This window comes from Manduca sexta, chromosome 20 (genome assembly GCF_014839805.1).
Source record: "Manduca sexta isolate Smith_Timp_Sample1 chromosome 20, JHU_Msex_v1.0, whole genome shotgun sequence".
Taxonomy (NCBI): domain Eukaryota; kingdom Metazoa; phylum Arthropoda; class Insecta; order Lepidoptera; family Sphingidae; genus Manduca; species Manduca sexta.
In genome coordinates this window covers 4,618,075-4,645,843 of record NC_051134.1, presented here as the reverse complement: position 1 = coordinate 4,645,843, position 27,769 = coordinate 4,618,075, and the positions used below count along the sequence as shown (strand labels likewise).

Sequence of the window (27,769 nt, the reverse complement as noted above, 5' to 3'; positions counted from 1 at the left end):
TACGATGTTTTTTATTACTTCTCTTTCATGTAATTTTTTTGACGATTTTAATACTATATATTTCTCACTTTATACTTATAATATTTTTGTAAAAAATATATTTCGCATTAAAAACTTATTTTTAAATTTTATTTATAAAAATAGTTAAAAAAACAATATCTGTGCTATTAACTTATTGAGGGCCTAAAAGTTATTGTATGTACCTTTTGTGCATAACATTATTAGATTTCAACTATTTTGTCAATTAGATTTCGGCAGTTTTCATATATTATGATGTTTGGCTATCTATAAAATATATTTTTATTTACATTTTTTATAATAAATCTTTCCTGTTGTACCTCTGTCTCAATTACCCCTCGAACTTAGGGTATGAATTATAATCGGACATTGTTGATTTCCACTTAAAAATGCTTAAAATATTGCTTGTGATATGTAAAAAAAAATACTTATAGATAGATGTAACATAAAAATAATGCAAGATTGAAAATCTTAGAGATTTCGGCAATGATTTTTTTATTATCATTACACATAATGTCCTATAAGACATGAATTAATTCAATCATTTATAATCAATATTTTTGCTAGTTATTCTCATGCAAATATTTGTAGACCAATACTTAATTATAATAATTTCATTGTTCAATAAGGGGACTATCACACCACTAAAACGATGCTATGCGATTTCAATGCTATTTCTTTATTGAAATACTTTTATTGCATTGATTTTAATTAGAGTCGAAAATATTCTTAATCTATAGTATATACATAATGCGCTATATACATAACAGTTATTAGAGTAATGCTAACAGATAATATTGAACTATTCCGAAGATAAGGTCTTTGTATGATGTCACTGAAATGGTGAATGTTACACTGCATTTCCTGTTTTTTTTTTATTATTTAACTTGTTATTCGATAATAATTTTCAAAGTATGTCAGAATGAATGTCGGAATATTTAAATTCAATATTAACGCTTAAGAAATTAATTAGGTCAACTAACAATCTTACAATAAATTTACTTCATTATGAAGAAAATTGTTATGTAGTTAAAATAAACATTATTGTATTACACAATACTTTTTAAATTGTCAACATTATTATCTGTTTATGGCTCTGCAAATACTGAACAGACATTTTTTTTTATATGAGTAAGTTGATGCGATTTAATGTAAAACATCAAAAAAACACAACGCCTTTTATAATAAGAAGTATTGTTTACGTATTGTTTATGCTTACTAATAATATAGCTTAGAAACTATTAATAGCATAGCTTAGCTCGTTTTTGCAGTGTGACATGGGTCTTACAATATTGTTTAGTACTAAACGATTAAACCTCGCAGAATCGTTTGACTAGATGTTCCTTACTATCTAAGGGTTTGTTCACATAATAAAACCAACATTGTCGTAAGGCCCTTCCTCTGTAGTTGGATCCATTGTCATGATGGAGTCAGAGCGAGGCGCATCGAGGCCCTTGAACGCTGGTTTCCAGGCCGCAGTTGGTGTGAACAATTCTTTACCCCTCTGAAAAATAATTACAAAATGTAGTGGGCAAGTGTGCAGGCTTTATTATTATCAAGTCTATAGAAAATAATTGTAGCCAGTATAAGGTTTACAATTAGTTTAGTACAACGTGTTCAGATTTAATTTAATGTATTGGTATTGCTAATTTTATACTCAATATTTACTCTTATTTTAGGTGTTGTATCACACATACACGCACTTGCATACGCACAAGAGACACACACACAGAGAGAGATACATTAACATATTATTGTAAATAAATAGGTACTACGAACCTATTGTGTTAATATAGAAATTTACCTTAACTTTAAAATCATGTTCTCTTTTTTTACCGGCTATTATAGCTACATGGATTTTTGCAAAGAAATGTGTTATTTAATTATATGTAATTGCTTAGAATGAACACTGACTGCTGTGACACAGTTAAGACTAGAACAGCCGCCAATGATATAGTCTTAATAAATAATAATATTGTTTTGTAGTTGATTTTTTGAATAATTTTCAGAGTATTTGTTTGTTAAATTCTAACTTGTATTAAATAAAATATAAATAATATAGTTATGCAAACGACCGATAAGCTAGTTTCGTAATTTGATTTTCAAAAAATCTAATTATACTGACATCCAAAGGGTACGTAAATGCTCTTTTCTAATAAAAGTTACTTACAACAAACGTACAATATAAATTGTCTTCAGTTTATATAAGCGACTTTATCTAAGTAATAAAGAAATATTCGTATGTACCTTGACTTTTCGTAAGTGCAACTATGTTCGCGTACGTGATGAGTAAAGCATTATATTTTTTATTTTTATTTTTACTTACGTAACCATGGTACAGCGCCCAACCAACTCCCACAGGGAACAACACCAAAGTAGACAGGCCCACAGCCCATCCAAGGAGATCAGCAAATAATGGGAACACGTAGTCTTCGTACGCCGGGGGCTTCCAGTCCACGAAAATGAATATTAGGATGCCCTGTTGACATAAATAGGTATTACTTATCATATTTTGCGACCTTTGGGATTTGTAATAGACAACAGGTCATGCTAGTTTAATGAAATTTATATCATCTGCATAGAAGAATTAAATATCAATTTTAATTATTGTAACATGCTTTTAGATGGTCAATAGCTTGCAAAAAAATATTTGAAATAGGTAAACACAAGATCATATTGTTAGTTTAACGAAATTTAGATCATCTGCATAGAATAATTAAATTTCAATTTCAATTATTGTAAAATGCTTTTTAACAACAGCTTGCAGAGATTTCTTTTTCACGTATTCTATTTAAAGTGAAGATTGTTTTGTGAATAAAGGTTATTTTTGTTTAACGAAGTGGTTATAACATTAAAAGGCTGCATCATGCCTCTTCCCCTTTTCAGTTAGGCAGATATGTCACATTTCCCTAGTCATATAGAACATTTATCCAGCACAATTTTTAACAAAGCTTACAGCAGAAAACGATGTTATGAAATTCACATTTCACCAATTATATAGCACGAAGCTATTGCCATTTTTCTAACTCGATTTTTAAATCATGGCTGATACTCACCAGAAGACAAAAGAAAATTAACAATAAAGGAATATCGACGACTTACAACACTAGCGGCAGGTCCAACGACGGTCCATGCCCCCATCCAGTAGAAGCGCAGAACTTTATTGAACTTCATGTTCATGGAGGCCAGGTCCTTCATCACTTTACTTATGCCGTAGCTCCAGGCTACTGCTACGCACTGAGGAAAAAAGGAATGTTTAAGTTTTTTAACTGTTACTGATATCAATTTATAGAATTACAATAGTAATATAATAGGAATTAATATAAGCTGATAGAAATCAATATAGGTTGACGGCACCAATATCGGTCTCCACTTTGTACGTCAAAATACCGTCAATTTAAATAGCTCTTTTCATATCTGAATATAGTTATTAGTATCCAGCAATTTCAAAAAAATCTTATAGTATTCACTGTTATATACTGCCTACGTTTATAAGTAAATGAAATCAACAAAACCAATTGTTCTTTTATTCATTTCAATTCACATAATAATTTCTAACAAAACACCAAATACACATTGATGGAAAAACTATAACGGGACATTTAATCTTACCTCGGCCATACCAATCAGCAGGACGGCCCACGAGGCCGTGTTCCAATCGAGCAGTGTAAACAGGTAAACACCGCCACTGAAGCACATTGGGATTCCGAGTATGAAACACGTGAAACAAGTGAACGCGGTCACCTGGAATGTAAGGAAATAAATGAGCAATGAAGTCTGTGGAAACGAGAAATAGTGGTAGAATATACAGGGTCATTTTGACATTGCGTTACTAAATGAAACCACATACTCGTCTTACCATTGCTGACATTGTGCCAAAATCGTCCATTAATAACCAATATTTTCGCCAAAAATTCTGGTTTTAATTTTCTGATTTTTTTTTATCATTTTGTAGTATCATTATTATGTAGTAGTATTTCTGACTGAAAGCATGACGTTGCCGCTGCGATGAATTATCTTAGAGTAGTAGTAACATTAGGGCGCGTAAAATTGAAATTACTTTTTATTAATATGTACTTTGTTCGAAACTTAATTTTTTTTATTTTACATCTACGGTTCAAATAACTTATAGTAAAGTGTTATTTTCAAGTAAATAAGTATGCTCCATTTAGTAGCGCAAAGTCAAAATGTTCCTGTATTAAAATACACTCAGATAGTGAACACAAATTTGTAAAACCTTCCATAGTGACACAAGTAAGCGGCGTGTTCTGGGATTTGTATTTTAGCCACTCAGATAGCCAGCACAAATGTGTAAAACCTTCCATAGTGACACACGTAAGCGGCGTGTACTGGGATTTACCAGTGGTATGTGATAGACATGTTCGTGTCGACTGGCGAGGGATAATCGTTGTTCAACGATCGATTAACTATCTGATTGCCAGGTGTTGCCAGGTACTCATTTTCAGGTGCGGTGGAGTCAGGTTTTGTTGTTTTTGTTTTTGCTGGTGGTAGGATATATTTTATATCCGCCCGGATAGCGACCACCGTACACAAGGTGTTAAAACCCGTAGTTGCCCACGTAAGTGTGTCGCGTTTCGGGATCTGCCTGTGTATATTCGGCAATAACAGGCCGGCATAATTGTGTCAACTATCGACGGGTAATCACTCATCAGTCGACATTCTATCGGACCCCACTCCACTGACCATCATGTGCAGTAGACTCATTTTCTTGTGCAATTATAAAAAAAAATGTTTTACGTTAAAAAAAATTAGTCCAACTTACTCTCCAATAATTCTTCCTAAGATGCGGCCATTGGTCAACGATAGCCGTGTTGATAGCCTCGATACCCGCAAACTGACTACCGAGACCAAGGATGAATAACATGAAGAAGAACATGATAGACCAGAACTGAGGGATCGGCATCTGAAGCAGCGCTTCCGGATACGCCACGAACGCTAACCCAGGACCTTGCTCGGCGACATCTGTAAGGAATTGTAGAAAATTTAAAGGGATCTGTCAAATATCAGCCCTGGATTATATACTTTCCCATTGTTGGGCACGGGCCTCCTCTACTACTGAGAGGGATTAGACCATAGTCCACCACGCTGGCCTAGTGCGGATTGGTAGACTTCACACACCCTCGAAAATTCCTATAGAGAATTTCTCAGGTATGCAGGTTTCCTCACGATATTTTCCTTCACCGTTAAAGCAAGCGATAATTTACAAAGAATACACGCATATTTTTTTTATATAGAAAAGTTAGAAGATCAAAGGGATATGTCATTAAAAAGTAATTGCAAGTGGGCCGTGTTACTGAAATTCACGTTAGGTACACAATATTATGTGTTCAGCTAGAGAATTTAAATATAAGGACGTAGTTACGATTTTTTTAAGTAATACACACGTGGAGAAGAAGTTAGTTATACTTTTTGAGACAGCGCTCAATTTTTATTAGAGCACTGGCTGGTATAAAATGTATTCAAATATTCAACATAATTTGACAAAGCGAATCGAATATTGTTATTTTAATTAATTATATTTTCTGCAATTGTTTACTAAAGTTTTATTTAATGTGGGTAATATTTCACCACACACATATGATACTAATGCTAGTATAGTACATAATATTGTTTGTGGTCTAGTGAATTCAATATAATGCAGATACATTGCGATATATCATTGGAAAATTACTGATTTTTGTACTTGTGACTTATAATTCATCTATAATCCGATATTATACCTTATCACATAGTATACGTGATCGTTTTTGTAATGTAATTAATTTAAATAGATCACCTCGAATGATAATACTGATAACTGAAACATGAATGTAGGTAAAAGAAAAGATGTTCATACGCCAGGAAGATTTATTTCAGAGTTAAGAAAACTGAGATCACACATTAAATAAAAACAGGATGTTAAACAAGTAATGGCTGCGAAATATCTACATATTCGCGAGAAACTGCGTATTTCATGAATATTACTGAATTTATTGTTACTCGCGCAAAAACATAAAATACATCACGGAACGACATAAGTGTTAATAATTTTGGACGTTGGAGAGGGTTGTCAATATAGGTTTTATCGGGAGATAAGTTCCAGATACGGCGTCGTTATGTGCTATGAATTTCCTAATAAAACCTTTATCTAGACAAAAAGTAATTAACAGATATAAAAGTGATTTATGGCATGTATATCTACCTACATAAGTACGGGTTGATATTTTGATGTATTTGAAGTACGTATTAGCATTCACGCACGAGTCTGGGTTGGAGCCAATGTTTGCACCTTCGTCACCATCTAGGTTGATTTGTGATTCGCAAATTTCAATTACGTTGCCAAATGCTTAATTATACGTTAAATGGAATCGGTTGATTCGGTCCCTGGCTTGCCAAATGAGGTAGACAAATAGCAAAGATTTGTATATATATTTAAAAAAATAGTATATTTCGTTATTAGGTATATAATTATTTATTTAGATACTATAACTAAAAATAATCCTAGAATACGTAAATCTACTAAAACAGTATGTTTTGCTAACTTTAAAGTTGAAGGAACGATTACTAAAGGAGGAAACTCCGAACTTGCTAACAAAACAATTGAAACTTATTTGGCTACACTGGAAGTCTAACAGATTGCCTTCGATCCTGAACTCAAACCACAAAGCGACTAGTAAAATATTTACAGTTTAATCAATCCATTATTTTGCACCTGAATATATACTAACGCTTGCATTTGTAACAGTAAAATCAACATGGGGATAGGCCTCTCCCGCCTAGATTGAATGTTGTTTATAGAATATTGTACCGGTATGCAATTTGGATTAGTTTTATTTTGCTTTCATCAGGGTATGAATGATAAACAACGTTTTTGTTTCCATTTCTATTGTTTGCTGGGTAGTGTTGGTGAGATTAGCTACAAATATTATGTGAATTGCTGTTAGTTCGATATATTTTATTAAGTGACTTATTGTTAGGTTAGGTTAGATATTTATATAGCCATTTCTTAAAATTCGTTTCAGCTTTATTAGTCTTAATCTTTATATAAAGAAGTATTTTTTTTAGGTTATCAAATTGACGAAGTTATAGTTTCGATGTTTACGCGAATCTTAGACATTAAAATTAATTTATAGTTTCAATTCCAAAGTAGAACAAATAAAATTAGTGTAAGGTTTATCTTGGAAATGTTTGGTGACTGGTGCCTGGAATTTGAATTTTGCTCCAAAAAAGCGGATAGGTCTTACTCCATTATATTAAAGGACTAAATTAACTTGGCGAACTGTGGTTGCATGACTTGCACGACTAGCACTTACAAGACCGTGTAAAATCAATACTAAGTTGTTTCTTTATACTCGTTCAAGTAACTTCAACATAATTATGTTTTTACAACAGTAAGCCTTGTAATGTATTCAGAACTTATGTTGCCCTTCGTGACTGACGAGAGATCAACAATACATTAGTGCGATTTGGGTGCTGCAATTTATTATTTAAATGGAAACAACTCTAGCTGATTGTTCTCCCGCTTTTGTTTACAATCGGAATTAACAGAACGGACTTGGATCGAAGTGAACTGCGAAATTTTAATTATGATTATGGAGACCATCCTCGATTTAGTTAATATGGAAAAAAAGGACTAATTGCTGGTGCTTGCTTATTTGTCACGGCTGACTGTCTCGGTAGCGTAGTTGTAATGCGTACGCGCTACGAATATGACTATGCTACTGAGATCCTAGGTTCGAATCCCGGGTCGGACAAAAAATGATTGTGATTGGGTTGTCCTATCTCGAAATTACTCAGTCACGGCTCGGAGTCAAGAAGTTGGCGGTGTGATACCCCGTGCCTCCGAAAGTGCGTAAAGCCGTTGGTCCTGCGCCAGATCTCTCCTCGGTCGTGTCATTGCTTCGATTAGTGAGGTATAATCGTTTATCGTCAATTGATACCCTAATTACACGCCACTGCACTCCCCATCAGGTGCAATGGACTCACCTTTTATTGCCCTTTTAAAAATATTTATATATAAAGGCATATGCGAAGGTAATATCACCTCTTTGTTTCTATTGTTGCCAAGAAACACAACTTTGCGTTTCAGTTTTAAGATTGCAAGTGTAATTACTAGGCATTATGAGACTTAAAACCTAATATCTTAGGAATTAGGTGACGAGCGTATTGTAAAGCCCCGTAGTGTTTATAATTCCGAGTCTTTGGTGGAATTTCTATTAAGTATGCTTTGTACCTCTTATAGTAGTAACCTGTTGATTTTGTAAAATTAATTATGCAAAATATTTGTCATTACTTATTAGTACATAATAACTTTATCAACTATTTATTATTCATTAATATTGATGGTATAGTTTTTTAAATTTAATATATTTTTCAAGTGTTGGGAGTCAATTACGTTTATTCTAAGTAATGAATTGTTTAATAATAAAATTACTATAAGTTATATTCGCAACTTCAACCGTGCATAAGTTCGTTTCTATAGGCTATTTTATACCTGACCACTCAGAGATAATGTAGTCTATTAGTGAAATAAATTTCGTAATCTATGCAGTAACTACGAAGATAAATGCGTTTGAATAAACAGTCAACAAAGATAGTGGAATAATTGAACAATATTTATCATTGAAAGTGTTAAATTGAATATTATTAAGCCAAAATCATATAATTTATAAATATCAGGTATTCGATTTACTCATCTAGTGAAACATAATTTAAAAAACAATTAAGTATTACGCTTTCATAAAAATATATAAAAAAATTGTTAGAATTTTTGATGTTAAAAAATTAGTTTAATCACCGTGCATCATGACATGAATATTGAATACACATATGAATAAAGAAGAACACCTGTTCAATATGATGTGGCTGTTAGTTTACCTATAGCGTAAATAAATAATGACAATTTGTACAATATCCATATTGAATAACATCGTAATTGATGATTACCAATGGTTGATGATTTAATATCCGCAAACACAAAATTTCATGATCCTATTTGCTTTTGAAATTATCATTTAAACCTGGGTTAACGTTAATGCTCACTCTGCGCAGTCTGATAATATTGAATAATACTATAATTAAAAACTGCGTATACCTTTTAATAGATTTAAAAGAGAATTTATGAATACTCCGGCGTTAAAAGCGAGTCAATGTACTATTGTCAATTCAAGTACTGTTTATTGTATTCGAGTAATATATTTGATCAATTTAAGAGTCAACATTTCATGCAACTTAGTCCTTGCTATAGTAAAATATAAATACTTGTGTTTGGCGCCAATCACACTTCACAATTGTATTCGGAAAATGTAAAACCTTAAGAACTTAGGTACTTATTTATCATTAACCACAGACCACTATTTAGGCTTAGGAAAAATCTGTCTCTATGTTGGGTTATCAGCGCCTCTAAAATGTTTTGTTACTAGAAAATGCCACATAGTGATGGTTATTTTTTTTATTTCGCGGAGAAAGTGTCTTATTACACGTCCAGCCTTCGTGGGGAGGGGGTGGACAAGGCGCTTATCTTAGAACTCCAATTTTTATTAGGTCGTTTCCAACCGATTAATGTCACAGTGGTAAATGATGAAGTTAACTTGGGTCCTGAATATAGTTTTCCCCACAAAACAAATGTTTTTCAATTCTTACCATCAACACTGACTCCCATGAGCTGCGCTTGGAATCCAAGTACTGAGAATATGGCGAAACCAGCGTATATGGATGTCAGGAAGTTGGTGATACTGACGAACACAGCGTCGAAGTGGCAGTTGTTGTGGAAGTTGTTGTAGGAGGCGAGCGTGACCAAGGAACCGCACGCCACACCGAACGAGTAGAATATCTGGTGGAAGAAAATAATGAGAATATAGGAACCGTATGTGGATTGGATAAAGACATAAATCGTATTGGAAAAAGTAGGATATTATTTGACATCAAATCTAATAGCAATTATACATATTTTCCTCAAGGTTTAAAAGGTTTTTACGGTTGCTTGGTTGTGTTACTGGCATTGCTAACATTCATGGGCGAAAGTGACCATTTATTTTTATAGATAAACCCTGCCTGCCTACCTTTAGAGGCAACGAAAAAATATACAGCATCTGGTTAGTATAATATCGTAACACATTTTTATCCGAATGAATAACAATGCTCAACCGTTTGAAGATTGAAGCAACACCAACCATAGCTTCGTATCATATTATAATTTGAATATCATACGCTCCTCTTGAAACTTGTGATGTTAGAATGTGTGTATCAAACCAAAATAAAAGAGCACTTGTGGTATACTGCTTTTCTGTAGATAAGCCGTACCTACCACCGAAATTCGAACTGTAACTTGTTTTACGTATGATACATAATTCACTCACAATACGTCATGAATTCGTGCCAATTAATGACGAAGCACACTAATTGGAAGTACTGGAATCCCCTTTCAAGAGTAATTACTGTTATATTTTGGTTATGCTCTTATTACAAGCCTTTCCATCATGCAGTGAAAAACAAAAAGCGAATTACATTTATTACGTGTAAAAGAGGTACGAAATTATTTAACGATAAAAATTGTTTGCGCTGAAGTATTTAATTCGGGGAAGAACTAGCATTACTGTTGTTAATTTGTCTTTTCCTTTTACTGAGGGTAATTTTTTTAATCAGATAAAATTTATTTATGAAATAAAATATGATAAATTGTATGTAATTCACTTTCAAATACAGTTGACATTTTTTATTCACAAGGCAATGTAGGCGAAGATAGTACGGTTTTCTAAAATAGCCCACCATCTATGTTTTTTTTATTGTAATACAAAAATATATTACGATTTATTGTTAGTTCTTTTGGTATTATTTTTTATAATTTGTTGTGATTTAACCAAAGGTTTGTTGTTATGTTTTTTCATTAAAAGATTTTATGAAGATTTTTTAATAAAGTGGGTCATTATTGGTGCCGTTACCTTATAATTGACATTGCTTAGTTTTGCCGCTGTTTTACATTCATCACATACAAAGTATTCACGAAATAGGGCGTGTGCGTGTGTGTATTTCTAAATAAAATATTATGTTGCCGATGCCACGAATTCTCTTAGAGTAGTAGTGATATTAGGGCGCATAAAATTAAAATTACTTTTTATTAATATTTATTTTAATCGAGACATTTAGTTTTTTATTTTACGTCTACGGCTCAAGTAACTTATGGTGATTTTTATTTCCAACTAGATAAGTCAAAATGATCCTGTATATTATGATATTTAATTTTTAATAGTATCCCAAGGTACAGGTATAGCCTAGTTTGGTTAGTTTTCACAAATTTATTTTCTTAAACCACTGTCTGTAACTATAAATTACATACAATTTTTCAATAAAATAATAAAATTAAAGTTAACCAATCTGCATCACCGAAGACTCTTAGTGATTACAATATTTACCAATTTATGCACTCGCAAATTTCACCTTCTTTCCACAAAATGGGGCCATAAAATATTAGGCCACGTCTTCGCTACTGTTTAATTATCAGTATCTGATCACAAATTCTTTTATGTTTTTATTGATTATAATATTAGGTATGCTGCTATCTGAGATCTTGGAATGTCAAGATCGTATCATGAAGTAAGTGATTACCATTTACTCAAAATTTAAAAATGAAACGTTTTGGATTATTACTGCTGAATTTATTATATTATTATTTTATTAATGAAGTTGTTTATTTAATAATGAGTTTACAATCTATAAACCGTAATTAGTTTAGGAATCATTAGGCACTCCTCTCACCGCCAGAAAAGAGCGACGTACTATCGACTATTTTCTTGCTTAAAACTAGAAATGTAGATGTAAACCTTGTGTGAATAAAAGAGAATTGCAGTCAGTAGCTAAATTACATTTTAATATAAATTGTATAGTTGTCAAAAAAAGCAAATATTACTTATAAAGCGTACGAAAATTGTCAGTAGTTTTGTTTACATTTTTTCTCCGCAGTTATATTAACTAATTAATATAATGCGATACCTAATCTGATGTTTTAGAACTTTGAATTATAAATATGTGAGTGATTTCATATTATTGGAGTGTTGAAACTTATTGTATGCGGTTCATGACGTCATTTGCATAAAAAAAAACTATAAAACGCACCTACTATTCTAACCAATCGACATATGTGCAATAGGAAATTAATTGAAATCTCAACAGTTGAAATTTTCACGTGCGCAATCAAATATAAAAACTACACTATCGACATTTTTAGCTTTTATTCAAGTTTCGGTGGCGTGTGCAATTGAATTTTGATATTTCGTTTTTAGCATGCGTTGGTTTTTTTTTGACCGATCGTTTCGGGATTTGAGTCATATTTTTTACTGCTGTAATTTTTAACTGCTGTAATTGTATTTTTTAAAATACATCTCCGAGGCGTGGTTGTATTACAGTACCACTGTAGTGCTGACGTCTCGGGTTCGTTCCCCGGGTCGGGCATAGTGATGTTGGGTTTTTCTACTCAGTATCAGCCCGGAGACTGGAATTTGTGCCTGATATGGCGATAGGCTCGCCCCCTGTCACATCATGGACCGGAATAAGTAAAGCGGAAAGTTGGTGCTACAGTTGTACCTCTTACCCCTATTACAGCCAGGAGTGTGTGTTTCTATCATAAATGAATAATAATTGATTTAATTTGTTGCTCCTGCTTAAGAAAATACTTTTAAAGACAGTAGCACTAACTACTAGTGGCCTATCATGTTATGAGACGACGCATATAATATCAGCTCTGTATTATATATTGTCCCACTGCTGGGCACAGGCCTCTACTACGGAAAGGGCTTAGGCCTTATTCTACCACGCTGGGCTAGTGCGGATAGGTAGATTTCACACACCAACAAAAATTCCAATAGGGAACTTCTCAGGTATGCAGGTTGTCTTACGATGTTTTACTTCACCGTTAAAGTAAACAATAATTCACAAATTCTTTGGGACGATGTAACCTCGACCAAATGCTCCAAATCTATCCATCTTGTCGTTCCCTAAATTCTGAGGATCGTGACGGTAGTAGGCTGAGTCTATAAGCGCCCTCCATCTGGTTCTATTCATCGGCAGCGTGAATTGCATCATGATTGAATTGCAAAGGTTTAGCGATTTGTTCACTCCATTTAGCCGGTGGTCTCCCTCGAGGGCTTACCCTCTACTTTTCCTGTCAATATTATTTTTTCGAGGCTGTCGGTTTTACGAGCTATGTCTCCAAAGAAAGAGAGAGTGCGTTTCCTGCAGAGTGTCGAGAGCCGAGTGTGTATAAGAAGTGCTTCCAATATTGATTCATTTGTTCGCATAGCTGTCTAAGGTATACATAAGAGGCGACGCCAACAAAATATTTCGAAAGCATCGATCCAAATGCCTAAAATAAAAGGCATAAAATTATGTTTTGCATATGTTCCGAAGGTTTAGTAATATTGATATACAAATAACATTTCTTAAAAAGATAAAGTCTATCCCGAACAAATATTTGCAAGTTCATCGTATTAAATTGATTAAAGCAATCAATATTATTTAGAGTGATGTTGTTCCCAAACTCCGTTAACTCAACGCCCTGCCTAAATAGTTTCCATCCTATTAAAATAGCTATTATGGGGGACTTTTTAAGCTATTTTCGTTTTAACTTTCCGAAAGAACTTTTATTTCTTTTTTTTCGGTTGATTTGTATCGCTTAGTGGTATTAAGAAGTTGATTCTAAGTATTTATTTAGAGGCTATGTTTTGGTACAATAATATCATGCTGAAGTATACTATTTTATTTAAATACATTATATCCTTACATATTATAAAACAATAAACAATAATTAAGCGGCGATAGCCTAGTTGGGTGCGGTACGGTCTGCCAAGACGAATGTCCGCAGGTTCAAATCCCAAGGGCACACACCTCTGACTTTTTTAAAAAATCACGTGTGTATTCTTTGTGAATTTATCGTTCGCTTTAACGGTGAAGGAAAACATCGTGAGGAAACCTGCACATCTGAGAAGTTCTCTATAGGAATTTCGAAGGTGTGTGAAGTCTACCAATCCGCACTAGGCCAGCGTGGTGGACTAAGGCCTAATCCCTCTCAGTAGTAGAGGAGGCCCGTGCTCAGCAGTGGGCAAGTATATAATACAGGGCTGATATTATTATTATAATTATTATAAAACAAAGTTTTCCGCCGCGTCTCTCTGTCTGACTACGATAAACTCAAAAGATACTGAACGGATTTCGCTGTAATTTGGTATGGAGATAGTCTAAAACGCATAAAGCGATATTTTTATCCCGGAAAAACTCATTCAAACGCAAGAGCTAGTAATGAAAGAAGAACCTTTGCCTAGCAGGGTATAGTTAAAATCCATCTGCACCTATAAGGAGGAGGCTGCTCATCGCTGAGCAGCCATGAGGCTCTACTGTCTCATTTCCTACGTCCTGTTTTAATGTTTAATTTCGGCCATGATTTTATCCAAGTACTTACTTCCTTCTTTACATTCAAGGTTCGTAATTCACGCAGGACTCCTCCAATTTTATTGATTCATAAATAATCTTTAATTTTAATTTGATGCTCCACTTTCTTGCCTTATGTCATAAAACTAACTTTATTTTCAAGCGTTGAATCATTTAGATCATATACAATATTGTGTTTACGTACCTGAGAAGCAGCGTCTCCCCACACTCTTCCGTCAAGCAGAGTTTCCCAGTTAGGTGTTATATAAAACATTACTCCGTCATAAGCGCCCTCTAGCGTCACTCCTCGGATTAGAAGGGTAGTCAGCATCACATATGGGAACAGTGCAGTGAAGTACACCACTTTACCGGCCGATTGGACACCCTGCAACACAATCATTGCATAAGACATGTCGAGTTGATTAAATTTTAGCGTTTATATGTTTAGTAGTAATATTCTAATTAAACATTGATAGAAATTATTATATACATTAAAACTTTTCGATTCGGTAAAACTCATTAAATTATTAGAAAACTATTATGATGTATTAAAGATCCTAATCTGACTATTGCATCAGTCGGATTATCATCATCATTAGCCCGTTGCAGTCCACAGCTGGGCATAGGCCTCTCCCAAGGTACGCCACAGAGCCCGGTTTGCTGCTTTATGCATCCAGTCGCTGCTAGCCCTATTGTGTAAGTCATTCTGCCATCAGACCAGAGGGCGTCTCACGATACATTTGCCAAGACGCGTTGGATGTGTGGTATTGTTATTTTTTTCTCTTATTCAAGCATCTTCCCTATCATATCTTATTATTTAAAGGAAATAGGAAAAGCCTAACCTTGATAACGCAGAAGAACGCGACAACCCAGCAGAGGAACAAGCAGCCCACAAGATGCCACTGGATCGTGCCCCAGCTCTCCCAAGTGGCGTCGCCACGGCCTAGCACGCGCTCACTACAAAATACCATTAAAGTTGAACTGGTTCACAGAATTCAATAAAAGGTGATAGGACCAACAGATGTACACAATTCGGAACTGACCCTTTTATTTTGGGAATATCACTTTATGGCACGCGTCTGTATTTTTCTATAACCCATGACATTTAACGTACTTAGCATAATTTATTATATGATTAGAATAAATAAATTAATTACGCATTTTTAACCGACTTTAAGAAAGGAGGAGGTTTTCAATTCGACTGTACGTATATATATTTTTTGTGTGTTTGTTACGCGATTACTCCGCCAATTGTTGACCGATTTTCAAAATGATTGGATCTTGGAGAAATCGATGTCAACCCTCAAATTTTATAGGCCCACACATGGTTTTTCGCAATTTTTATGAAGTAACTTAAGTATTTGCGTATGGTCATCATCATCTGTGGTAGCTGAGCTGTTGATGGAAGGTACAACTTCTTAACAGTAAGGAGTTACTCGAAGAGGCATCGACTGATTTAGTAAATTCTTTTTATGTTTGAAAGGGCGTTTGTTTCGGTCACTTGATTATTATTAACACAAAAAATAAAAACTTTTTAACAAAAAAGTAAGACGCCTTCAAAACCACTAAACACCAAAAAATAATTTATCGTTACCTGTATACTGATTACCAATTTTGCAGTCCATGCCTAATAAAAATTAAATACTAGTCATTAAAATTGTTAGTTAAGCTAGATAAATACATGAACAAATATACGAAAACAATGTTTGATTGTTATTAAAAACAATCAATATTAGTGATTGTCGCTCTTTTCTAAAGAGACGCAATTCCGTAATACATAAAAAAATTTAACAGTATTAATCTGATAATAATAATCGATGATTTAGGAATTAACATGTTAATACAACGACAGTACCTATTGGCTGAATGAATTGGAGTTGCGATAATAGTGATTAAATACTTTCCTTAAGATAAAACTAAGGTAATAGTTTGCGAACACACTCAGTCTATTGTATAGAGTATTTGCTAACCAATCCTTTGAAAGTGAGTACATTAGATATCATGGTGATAGAGAATTTCATTTGAGTTCTACGTGACTCTTGTTTAGTACAACTTGTTTTTCTTAACTGAAGTATGTGAAAGATTAAAAACTTTTTATATCAAATAAATTGTCCGAACATTTTTACTGAGTTACCAATACAATTCTTTAAATTCAAATTTGTCTTTTCTTTCAACATCTCTAATCGAATGAACTTCCAAAATAATATCATATATCCTCTAAAAAGAACCACAGTACAAAAAATAGTTCATTTATCGTTTGAAATAGGGTTGAAAGATCCCAATTTTATTGTGATAAATCTTTTTAAGTGATGTGTTCAGAAAATTAGGAAATATCATTACAAATCAAACAAAAGTGTCAAATATTACCTTATTGATATAAATTTATTCATTATTTCTAGGCAAGATTTAAGCATCTATTTTCTAAATATTTCTATGCTTCCACAAGCAGACGTCGGAGAACTCTATTGTTATTACTTAAGACCAAACTACTTATTTACCCGATATTATGAATAAAATTATGAATTTAAATTTGTAAAATGAAGTATTACTTACTTATAATACTCCTGAGAAGCAAGGACCCTAGTAACATTAGTGTACCAGGGGATCGTTTCTGTACCGTTCCAGCAACTTTTTCCATCGAAACGCTGGAATCCAGTTAGTTCACAGATATCCCCGATGCTCATACACTGCCTAAGATAGAAGGTTAAATCTGTAGCAGCTCCTGTGTTGTTCTCCCTGCATCGCTGATCATATTCTCCACTATAGCAGACTGAGGACAACAGTTCGAAATTACAGGATTGTTAAAGAACCGATTCTCCAAACGCTGCGTCGATTCGTCATATGAGAATTTATAGAATCTGCTATAAATGGTTACACTGAGGTGGCTATTTGATATTACACTATAATTTTAGTGGTGATAGGTCCCTCATATGTGAGAATCCGCCTGGGTAGGTATTACCGCAATGTCTATTTCTACCGCCAAGCAGCAGTGTGTCGCTTACCATCAGGTTAACAGTAAGATCTCGTCACTCAAAGCAACAAAAAAAAATTACCATCCGTGCACGGTTGCTTTTAGATATAATAAAATAAATTCATTATCATGCTTGTCTATGATCATCTTGGACGTATGATCGTGAAGTTGGCAATGTTCATCATTGTTTGGTGAATCAGTTCTTTCTTGGTGCAATGCGGACCTTTTATCGCATAATAATATGAATCTAGTATCAATTAGAAAGTATTTATTATTATATCATACGATTTAAAAGCTCCACTATAATGATTTCTAGATAGTGTAATCAAAATATGTACACAAATCTATATTATCGTATAAACCAATTATTGTGCATTGGTATTTTTATGTTTGTGTACTACTTTCAAGTGTGTAGGAGATAATATACCATAACAAGGTCTTCAATGGATGGGGAGCGGTGTCGATATAATAATTCTAATTCAATGAAAACTAAATTAAAAACATTTAACAATTATTAAATAGTTATTAGTTGTATTTAAAAAGTAATTTGCAATTAATTTGTGAGATTTGAAGTCTTTCGTTCTGCATAGAGTTACAGTCAAAGAAATATATATATTTTGAGTTTCCTTGACAAATTTTGTAGTCTTCCATTAAGTATGTTAGTAGCAAGTTTTTGATTTTTACATCGTTACTTTTTAGCTATACACCAGCAGGGATGTGTAAGTAAAGAAATATAAAGTTTATTAAGACTACTGTCCAATCATTTATTATTAATGATTATAATCAATAAATTTCCAAGAGATGAAATGAGATCACAATGATACGATAAACATGTTGCAATATTGATAACTCTTGCTAAAATTATCACATCAAATCATCAAGTGCAATTGGGAAATAGTTCTATTTCGGTTAGATAGCTTCTATCCAATAGATAATGAAGAGTTACTTCAGATACAAACATTTTTGTTTACAGTTAAATTGACGCTAATCTTGACACCCATTTTATAAATTTTTATCCAACCTAAAATGTTATCTGACAACGAAATCTTTGATTCACTATAAACGGGTTTCCTACAACTATCGCAATTCCGCGAGTAACTTGTCGACTTAAAATAATTATCGACATAGCATCTTGCATTCCAAAATTTGATTTAGTTAATAATATTGCGATATCAATAACTATACTTACATTGACTATTAAATTCATTTTCACAGGATCCCCACGCTAAATTCCCAGTAATGGACACAATAGTGTAGAACAGAGTCCAAGTAACGATGATCATGTAGTAGATAGAAATAATGCTTATGACGACCAGAGTACAGTACCCAAGGCCGCTGAAGAAAGGAGATATGGCACTGAAGGCTTGCAAGGGACCTACTCCAGTGAACTGTCCTACGTACAGTTCCAAGAAGAAGAGCGGCAATCCGATCAGTACTAACATCAGAAAGAATGGTATCAAGAAGGCACCTGAAACAAAAAATAAACAAATTGAGCTTTAATATTGCAGATTTATAATTTAATTTTATTTGGGAAATTAATTAGTTAAATATTTTTACAAACAGCAAAATTACTGTCTACAGTAATCTTAAAAAAATCGTAGTTAAACACATTTAAGCCATATTCGTACCTCCTCCATTCCTATAAGCCAAGTAGGGAAACCTCCAAACGTTTCCCAAGCCCACGGCATATCCGAGACATGCTAAAATGAACTCTATCGGCCGGCCCCATGAGGCTCTTGCTGGTGTGACAGATGATGAGTCAGATGGAGTCTGCTCCACCTTCCCATTTGATTCTGACTGCAACAAGACGAAAAATTAGGCTTGTTTTCACAAACTTTAAACTATTACAAGTTAGTATGCGCTAAGCAGCACTTTAGCGGCAGAGCAGAAGTCATTGCGGTCTATTTAGACGGATCCTAGTATACTAGACAAGAGAACTACCGCTCAGTAAAATGGATCGCTCAGTACGAGAAATTATAGCTGAAATCCATCTTGATCACATCAGATTTCAAACAAAAAATAATCGTATATAAATTGGCCCATTTGTTTGGAAGCTACTATGATACAGATACCTGCTTTTAACTTATAACTTTAAGATGTGTACCTATACACAGATACATATTTTAAAATTATAAGTTATTATAATCACCCTCTTTTTGCATCGGTGGTTAACAATACGATTTGTTTGTTGTTTACATATCTTAAAAAAATACATCTTAATTGCGTAATGTACCAACAATGCACAATTCGAATGATATCAGAATCATAACTATCAAAGTTGGAGCTAAACAAACAAACAGTCGCACGGTTAAATTTCCTAACAGTTTGTTCGTTCGTATGCAATTTAAAACTTTAACACAACCGGAGACTAGTTCGGTCGCAGGTGCTAGACGCTGCATGCGAGTGTGTTCATTGAAATCTGGGCCAAGTTTCTTCAACTTTGCCTCGCGGTAATGCCTAGAAGATCCATAGAAATTTACGAACAGTTCTAATAGAGACGCCTTCGAATATTGTCTTTTGAAATTTGTGATTTGCGGTCTCTGTTTTGGTGGATGCTTTTGTAATTAAAGCTTGGTTTAGTCAGAAAATTCGGTGATTACCAATGTGTCGTAAATCGTGTCGATATTTTATCATGTTACGTGGTAATAGATTAAAATATTAGATATTGTTATTTTAAACGTGTTTTGCAAATTCAATTTGAAATAATATTATGTCTTTTCTGGTTAAAAATAAGATTATAATTTTTAACAAAGAATTAGTAGTTATTTATTTGCATTATATTATTCGTACTCTGTAAAGAAATATTGTACCTATACGTCTGCAGCAATTTGCTCTTTTACAACATCGTCAGGAAGCAAATTTTCCTTCTCAAAGGCGACACGAATACTTTAAATTTTTAAAAGCATTCCAGAACTTCATTGCAGTCTGCTGAACAATCTTACAATGCTTGTCTAGCTGTTGAATTCTTGCATATTATTTAAATAGCAAGTGAGAGGTTCGGAGGAAGATCGTGCGACTCCATTCAACTAGTCTTCACAATACCGGCAAAATTTACATCTAAATGAGAACGATTATTCCCTTGTTTGAAGGGATTAAGTTCTGGAGTACTTCCCGATTTTCGCGTCCGCACTGAGTTTGTGTAATTACTTTATTGGCGATTACAAAACTAAGACGGCGTTTGGAATACATTATAGAACTGTTAGTACCACCTTTGTTACACTAACGTATATGTTCGAAGCTGATAAGAACGAACCGTTAAAGATAATGGGAATTTCTAATTTATTGGGCTAAGACTTTTATGAAAAGGATATGATTCAAAAGAATGTGTTTAAGTCGTTTTGATAAGGCTATCGACGTTGTCATAGATCTTTCATGATTTAGCATTACAAGTGAACTTAGATTATTGTGTACCTAAATCGATATACCTAAATCCTATATTTGCATCAGCTTAGAATTCTGTCTTCTTTTAATGTTGGTCAGATTATTGACCTTTGTTTTCGCATAGTCATAGGAAATAAATATCAGTAACATGTAGATATAAGCAAGCGCTCTAGTAATAAAAACAGTCTCTGCAACCCTCTTGTAGCATAAGTACGTTAATGAATCCTCACTTAACGAACCCTGGACCTCTCATTCGGCAGCTCGAACATAGTCTTCCACCGAGATATCTCGGCACACCATACCAGCTAAATTGATATAGGGTTACGATACGAATGAAAAGTATTAAAGCATCACGTTGATTAATTACAAATCGATATGATTGTCAAATAAGGTGGCTTAATAAATAATCTTATTGATAAATTATGTAATGGTACTGTAGTAAATGTTAAAATATTTATATCTCCCTTACACGCGAATATAGCTTCTAACGTTGAACTATAAAATCTAAATATCATTAAACTGAGATTCTCATTCACAAATGTTGCTTTTTTTCCTTTTTTTAAATGAGCAGTTCTTTTGGCTTCTAGGCACATCACTCTCCATACAAAAAATAGTAGCAAAAACATGATTTTCTCTATGACTTTGATCCTTTGTCCGTTCAGCTGCTACACTTATAATATCTACATGAAGTATTTGCTTAGATAATCAAGCTGTTAATTCTTCATCGTTATCAGACAAAGAATTTGTTAATTTTATAATCGTATGACGCGACGTCGCTGTACGAGATAGGCGATAGTGAGCTAAGTGCACTAAGCAAGACAGGAGTTACGGTCAAACAAAAGGCGCCGATATACAGTTATTAAATATAGAAATAAACAAAAGTATAACGCAGATCTGTCTACGAGAACGTTGCTATGTTATTTATAAAAAAATACAACAGGTAATAATGTTTATAAGGAATTTTCCTCCTACGTTAATATTTTATCAACGATATTGATGTTAAAACTGATTTTTTATTAGTTTCATGATTACTACCAAATCGGTCAGTATTGTAGAATTTCGTTATCCAAGCGTAACGTCTCAATTGGGCTATAAATGTTCCTTAATCAACATTTTATGGGTGTGTGGTGTGATATTTTTACGGCTTTTGTATGCTGTTTACGTAGATTTTTTCTTTTGAACCCGCAGTCAACACTGCTGGAAACTTGCGAATGGGACTCTGAGATCCTCCGCCTTAGCGACTGCAGAGAGTTAGAGGAACGTTGGGAAAGGATATTTGAGATTGAGAATGAACCCTCTTGGGATGCGAAGAATGGAGAAGGCCAAGAAATGTTCTTGAGGCATTATACGCATCAATGTGAAATGGCAACTATGACATATACAAACTTAATTATGTACCTAGGGCCGCGACAAATGTCCCCCCATGTGTGCATGGGCTTGCATTCTGTGTGGAGATCGTGTGCACAAGAACTGCCTCAAGCAGGAAGGCGGGTAGGGGTGTGTCTTGGTAGTGGTGGTAATTGAACTAGTCAATGTCCTTATGAATGATTTAGCAATTGTGTATCAATTCAATATCTACCATTAATGTGACAAGGAAATATTATCTTAATCCCTCGACTTAGAGAAGGCTGGGCAGTTTAATTACGGGCCATGTTGTCAAGCAGTCGCATTGCAAACAAAATATTAAATCAGCCAAGTACGCAGGAGATAATATAGTGCACAAGTATGTGCGCAATACACAGATGCACTCTCTGTTCATTCACTCTCATAGTCCGGTGAGACGGCAATCCGACATGACCAGAGAGAAATCAAGAGGGCATAGAAAATCACATTGAAGTTGGTATTTTTCTTGCTGTTTGTTTATGTATCATAGTTTGCGGAATTTAGTAGAACTGAGAACACAGACAAAAAATGGAAATTTTACTGCTCTTTTGGTTTCAAGGATGCATAACCAATCAATCTGACTCCGGCATAAGGTAAATTTATAGATTGCTGTGAGAACTTTCCAGTAGAAATGGGTGGATGGATAGGCACGTCAGAGATGTTTTAGGAGTGAGCTCCGAATGTAAATCCAAGGAGCATATCCTCTGGACCTGTAGCGGTATGAATTTATATTTGTCTTATACATTTGGTGACGCTGCTTATGGCGTGTACGAATAATATTGCGCGCTACACATATCTTTCTCTTTTGCTTTCACTCCAGCGCCGGGAATTATACACGTATCCCAATAGGGAACTCAAAATATAGACTTTTCAAAACCTAAATAATGTAGTCTATCATTTAATTTCCTTGTAGAAGTAATTTTCGAAATAGCTGAGCCGATTTTCATGCAAATTTTAGTAGCACGCAGAAGACCCCACACAATGTTGTTAAGATACATTATGGCTCAAAAAAGTGCAGTCAGTCAGTTTATACTAATCTATTCACTAAGAGCCAACAAGACTTTTTTCGTTGCATTTTTAATCAAATCCCTAAAACACATGTACATTATTTCAGAAAGGATGCCTAATTTATATATGTATAATGTTAGAAGCAACTTTTATTAAGAAAAAAATTGTTCAAAACAAAATATACATGTTGCGGATAAATATAATCTATAACATTATGGTAATATCGTTGCTAGTACTTAATCAAAACCCAATACATACTGATAAGGGATTAGCTCTGGAATGCAAATGAGGATTCGCAGAACATCTGATGTGATTAGCTTTTAGAAACCCTGTAGTGTCATGTATGTCTGTCACAGGGATTTATTATGGAGGCACAACATTTGGTTACCAAGCACGGGGGGACATTTATCGTGGCTCTAGGTACACAGTTAGATGTGTAAACCTCATGGTTGCCAATTGATATTGAGGCCTATGAGGGACCGCGAACATTTCTTGGCCTTCAACTTTCCTCCCATTCTAAGAGGGTTTCCTTTAACTGCCCCCACACTTCCTTGCCCAGATATTCCCTTTCGCGAAGCAGGTGTGTTATGATACCATCCAGCCGAGGGGCGCCCTGAAATGTTATGTTGGGTTCACAGACCCTTACGACCCGAGGTTGAGCCGCCTAGAAAGACGGTAAACGTCAGGAGACCGTCGGGACGAGTCCTGAAATACTATATAGACCCTACGCACGAAATACTAACTAAAACTCCGCGGTGGCCATCTTCGCCACATTAGGAGCTGCTGCGCAAGCTAACTCCGGCGGAAGTTATCATTTATAACCGGCCCCCTATGCGATGCCGTCTAGAACGACCCGTTTCCTGCTGTGGGAGGGCTCAGAAGCTCTTGCGTATTGAAAGACGCCTTCGGTAGCAACGGCAGCAGCGTAAGACCATCTTTTGATGCTGCCGTCCAACCCCAGGGTTACAACAATGTATTTAACAAATAAAAATGTAACAGCAGACAACTCCCCGCCACCAGCCCGCGAACCCCCACCCCGTCTTTGCGCACAGCACATATCAAGTTTACTTATTGAGTTTTGTCTAAGTTGGCTCAGTGTTTAGTTTCGGTTTACTAGTGTATTAGTAGTGAAAACCGCTGCACCGCTTGGAACAAGATTTGAGAGGCATTTACAGAATCTACATATCTCTTATTAATTCTGTAGAAGAGACGGTCTATTCGTTACGATACAGTAAACAAAAGGGAATGTTTTTTTTTTAAATACTATACAGTCAGCCACAAAAGTAGTACAAAGTCAAAATTTCAAATCGCCATTAAACTTTCGGTCACTGCAACAATAATTGTTTTTATTAAATAAAATAAATTCACTGGAGTTTTCCTTTATTTTAGGTTAAGATTTAAGAACTCAATATTTCGTAGGAGCATTTTGAAGATTGACTGTACATTTTTAACTAGTACTTTGACATAGACTCGCTTATTTGTAAGTGCCGTGTCAGTTCCCACATCTAGAAGGTCATCTAGAACTTTCAACTTTCGTCTAGAACTGTATAATGAAATTGTTAGCTGGTCACTTTGTATTGTTCTAGATTGAAATTAAACTATTTCCCGGATTTTTATATTATTATTTTCATACGACGTTTTGAAGACTAGCCCACGAATGATGCCAGCCCACAAGCCACGTCAATAAACTCATTCATATTTTCGAGTTTCTGATGTTTTGATGAGGCTTGGCAATGGTTCTGTGATCAGAAATCGACGCGAAAAAGTGTCCTAATATACTTGTACTTACTGCGTAAATTACTTGATAATATAAATTTTAGATTGTTTTAGAAACTGTAGTACAAGTTACCCAGAATATGCTGTAATTAATTTCATCATATCTATTTTTTTTTTAGAAAGAAAGAGGAATGTACGTTGCAATCTTATTTTTAAAGAACGCGATCCATTCAGAGGCGTTATTGTCTATGGCAGTGTAAACACGTAACAGTCCGTGTTACATTATCTTCGAAATTAGTGTGGAATGGTATTATGTATGCCAATTTATATTGTCTTAAACGCGACATGGAGCGTTACGTGCTTGTTACATACTGTCAAAATATCTTGTGGCATAGAGAATCGGGTACCAGATTGGATGGTGTTGTTAACGCATTCAGCGGCTGTTAGTCTTAATAATTACTTTTCTTTCAGAACCTCTCCCAATGGAAACGTTTTAAAGAATTTATGAGACCCAATGTCTTTCTATTTGTGTTTTTTTACCAATAGCACCTGAGAGCCACGCAGTGAATCAAAAAATTCAACTGTATTTAATATTTGTAAAAAAATTCGTCTAATTAATATATCTCCTGGTACTACAATAAAAAAGTCATCTTTCCTATACATGCATCGGTAGACGGAAATCTTCTTTAGTTTAGAACGACATAGAAAACTTGGAAAATAAGATCGGCGCTGTTTGGTTTAAAGTAAAACACGCAAACATTTTCGATAAACTCGCGACTTTGTTTAAAAATATGTTCGAACTTTTGTTGTGAATTTTTCAAATATTCACTACGTAAATAAGTTTTTAAAATAATTTAAGTTAGTAACTGTAGTTGAACATTAATTTAACACTTAAGAAACAAAATAATTCTAAACAATTTATTACTTATTAAGCTCCTTTTTCGATAACCTTAACAAAGGGTAAATATTTATAATAATATCAGCCCTGTATTATATACTGTCCCAGTGTTGGGCAAGGGCCTCCTCTACTACTGAGAGTGACTAGGCCTTAGTCCACCACGCTGGCCTAGTGCGGATTGGTAGACTTCACACACCCTCGAAATTCCTATAGAAAACTTCTCAGGTATGCAGGTTTCCTCACAATGATTCCATTCACCGTTAAAGTAATAATTCTCAAAGAATACACACATATTTTTTTTTTAGAAAAGTCAGAAGTGTGTGCCTTTGGGATTTGATCCTGCGGTCATTCGTCTCGGCAGTCCGTTCCACAACCAACTAGGCTATCGCTGCTATTATATATATTTAAGACTTAAGAAACAAAATATTTCTAAACGGTTTACTACTTTTAATTAATTGTTAAGCTCCTTTTTCGATAATATTCACAAAGCCTAATTAAAGGACAAAAAAAAAACAACATTTCCTAATAAAAAAAATAATACCTTGCTCATAGTGTTATCTCCACTAAGTACTCGAGTATGCGTTTAGAGGAACTGTTTGGTAACATATGCACAGTACACACGCGAATTACACGATACATGCGGTCGCACACCATCCGACTTGTTCCGACGTGTGACGGCTACTGCCTGTCGAATCGATGTTGAATAGCTCTTATCGTCTATATATCTTGGCGAACGATAAAAAATAATATATAACCCGTGCTGATATGATATGTTTTATCGCTTTCCACGTGCGAATAAATAAATAAATTCCTAACCTAACCTAACCTAACGGGTGGTAAAACATTTGTTGTTCGTCACGCCGTGATATGTGGACGTCTAGAAGTCCATGCTGCTCGTGATATATTTGAATGGACCACCATAAAATCATAGGGTTAAAATTTCATTGAGCACACGGCAAAATTTTAGGTTTTTTAAAAAAGTCACAGATAAGCCGCTACTAAGCTAGTTATAGTGTAATCTAATTATACATTTAAACCCTCAGAGCGCAATTAGGTTTATACAAAACCCAACTCCTGTGCGGTAAACAGTAATCATAGTAAGGCTAAGGTATTTATAACATAAGTAAAAACATTAAAATTTTGAATGTCCCTCGTTTTTTTTATAAGTGCACGAAAAAGTGACGCCTGTGCCCGTGATGATAAGTGGAATATCGTCTAATTGAGTGCTGACTGACGAGAGATGACGACCCCTTGGCAGACACAATTATGCCGGCCTATTGGAACCGGATATACACAGGCTGATCTCGGAATGCGACATACCCACGCGGGCCCCTACTGCGGGTTTTAACATCTTGTGTACAGTGGTCGCTATCCGTGCGGATATGAAATTTATCCAACCACTAGCATAAGTGAAGATATTGAAGCAAGTGCGTTCTATGACAATTGCAGAAAGATATGATGCAAGTTATTGAATGCATCGGTAGCTTAGTTAGATGTAATCCAACTAAAAGTAAATCGACTTAACAGACGTCAACTTAAATCGACTACACATGTAAGTCCGTTATCAATTCCTGCTGATTTATACTTTATGCTGTGGGCTTAAACTTTGTACGTAAGTCTATAAAATAAATCGTTTATTTACGTTTTGTTTGCAGAACATAAAGTTTTCTTTTCTTAAAGTTATTATACAAATTCTATGAAACTCTATTCATATACATAAAGCAGTATTCCTTTGCATTACGTAGCCTAAATGATAAATTTGATAATATCTGCAATGAACACTTAACAACTATTTAGGTACATGGAGTGCAATTATTATTCAATTTATCAATTTAAAAAATCAAGTGTTACGATATTAAGATTGTTATTTTTGCATGTTTGAAAAGTTATCAGAAATCTAAGACGAAAATGTGATAAAATTATGCCAATAGCGGCAAACGAAGTTTGTGGGGGAGCAAGGGGCTTGTTGTAACAGG

General features: G+C 34.4%; 1 protein-coding gene across 1 annotated transcript; it reads right to left on the bottom strand.

The window, feature by feature from the left end:
• Positions 1-480: 480 nt before the first annotated feature.
• LOC115445734 (sodium- and chloride-dependent glycine transporter 1) lies at positions 481-26,490 on the bottom strand. Its single transcript, XM_030172125.2, has 12 exons — positions 26,335-26,490; positions 19,036-19,204; positions 18,597-18,875; positions 16,990-17,206; positions 15,279-15,393; positions 14,642-14,821; positions 9,661-9,850; positions 4,802-5,001; positions 3,631-3,762; positions 3,121-3,255; positions 2,345-2,497; positions 481-1,522 (listed from the first exon to the last, which is right to left on the bottom strand). Exons 1-12 carry the CDS (start codon positions 26,341-26,343, stop codon positions 1,382-1,384), a joined length of 1,920 nt encoding a protein of 639 aa, XP_030027985.1. The 5' UTR covers positions 26,344-26,490; the 3' UTR covers positions 481-1,381.
• Between the last annotated feature and the right edge of the window lie 1,279 nt (positions 26,491-27,769).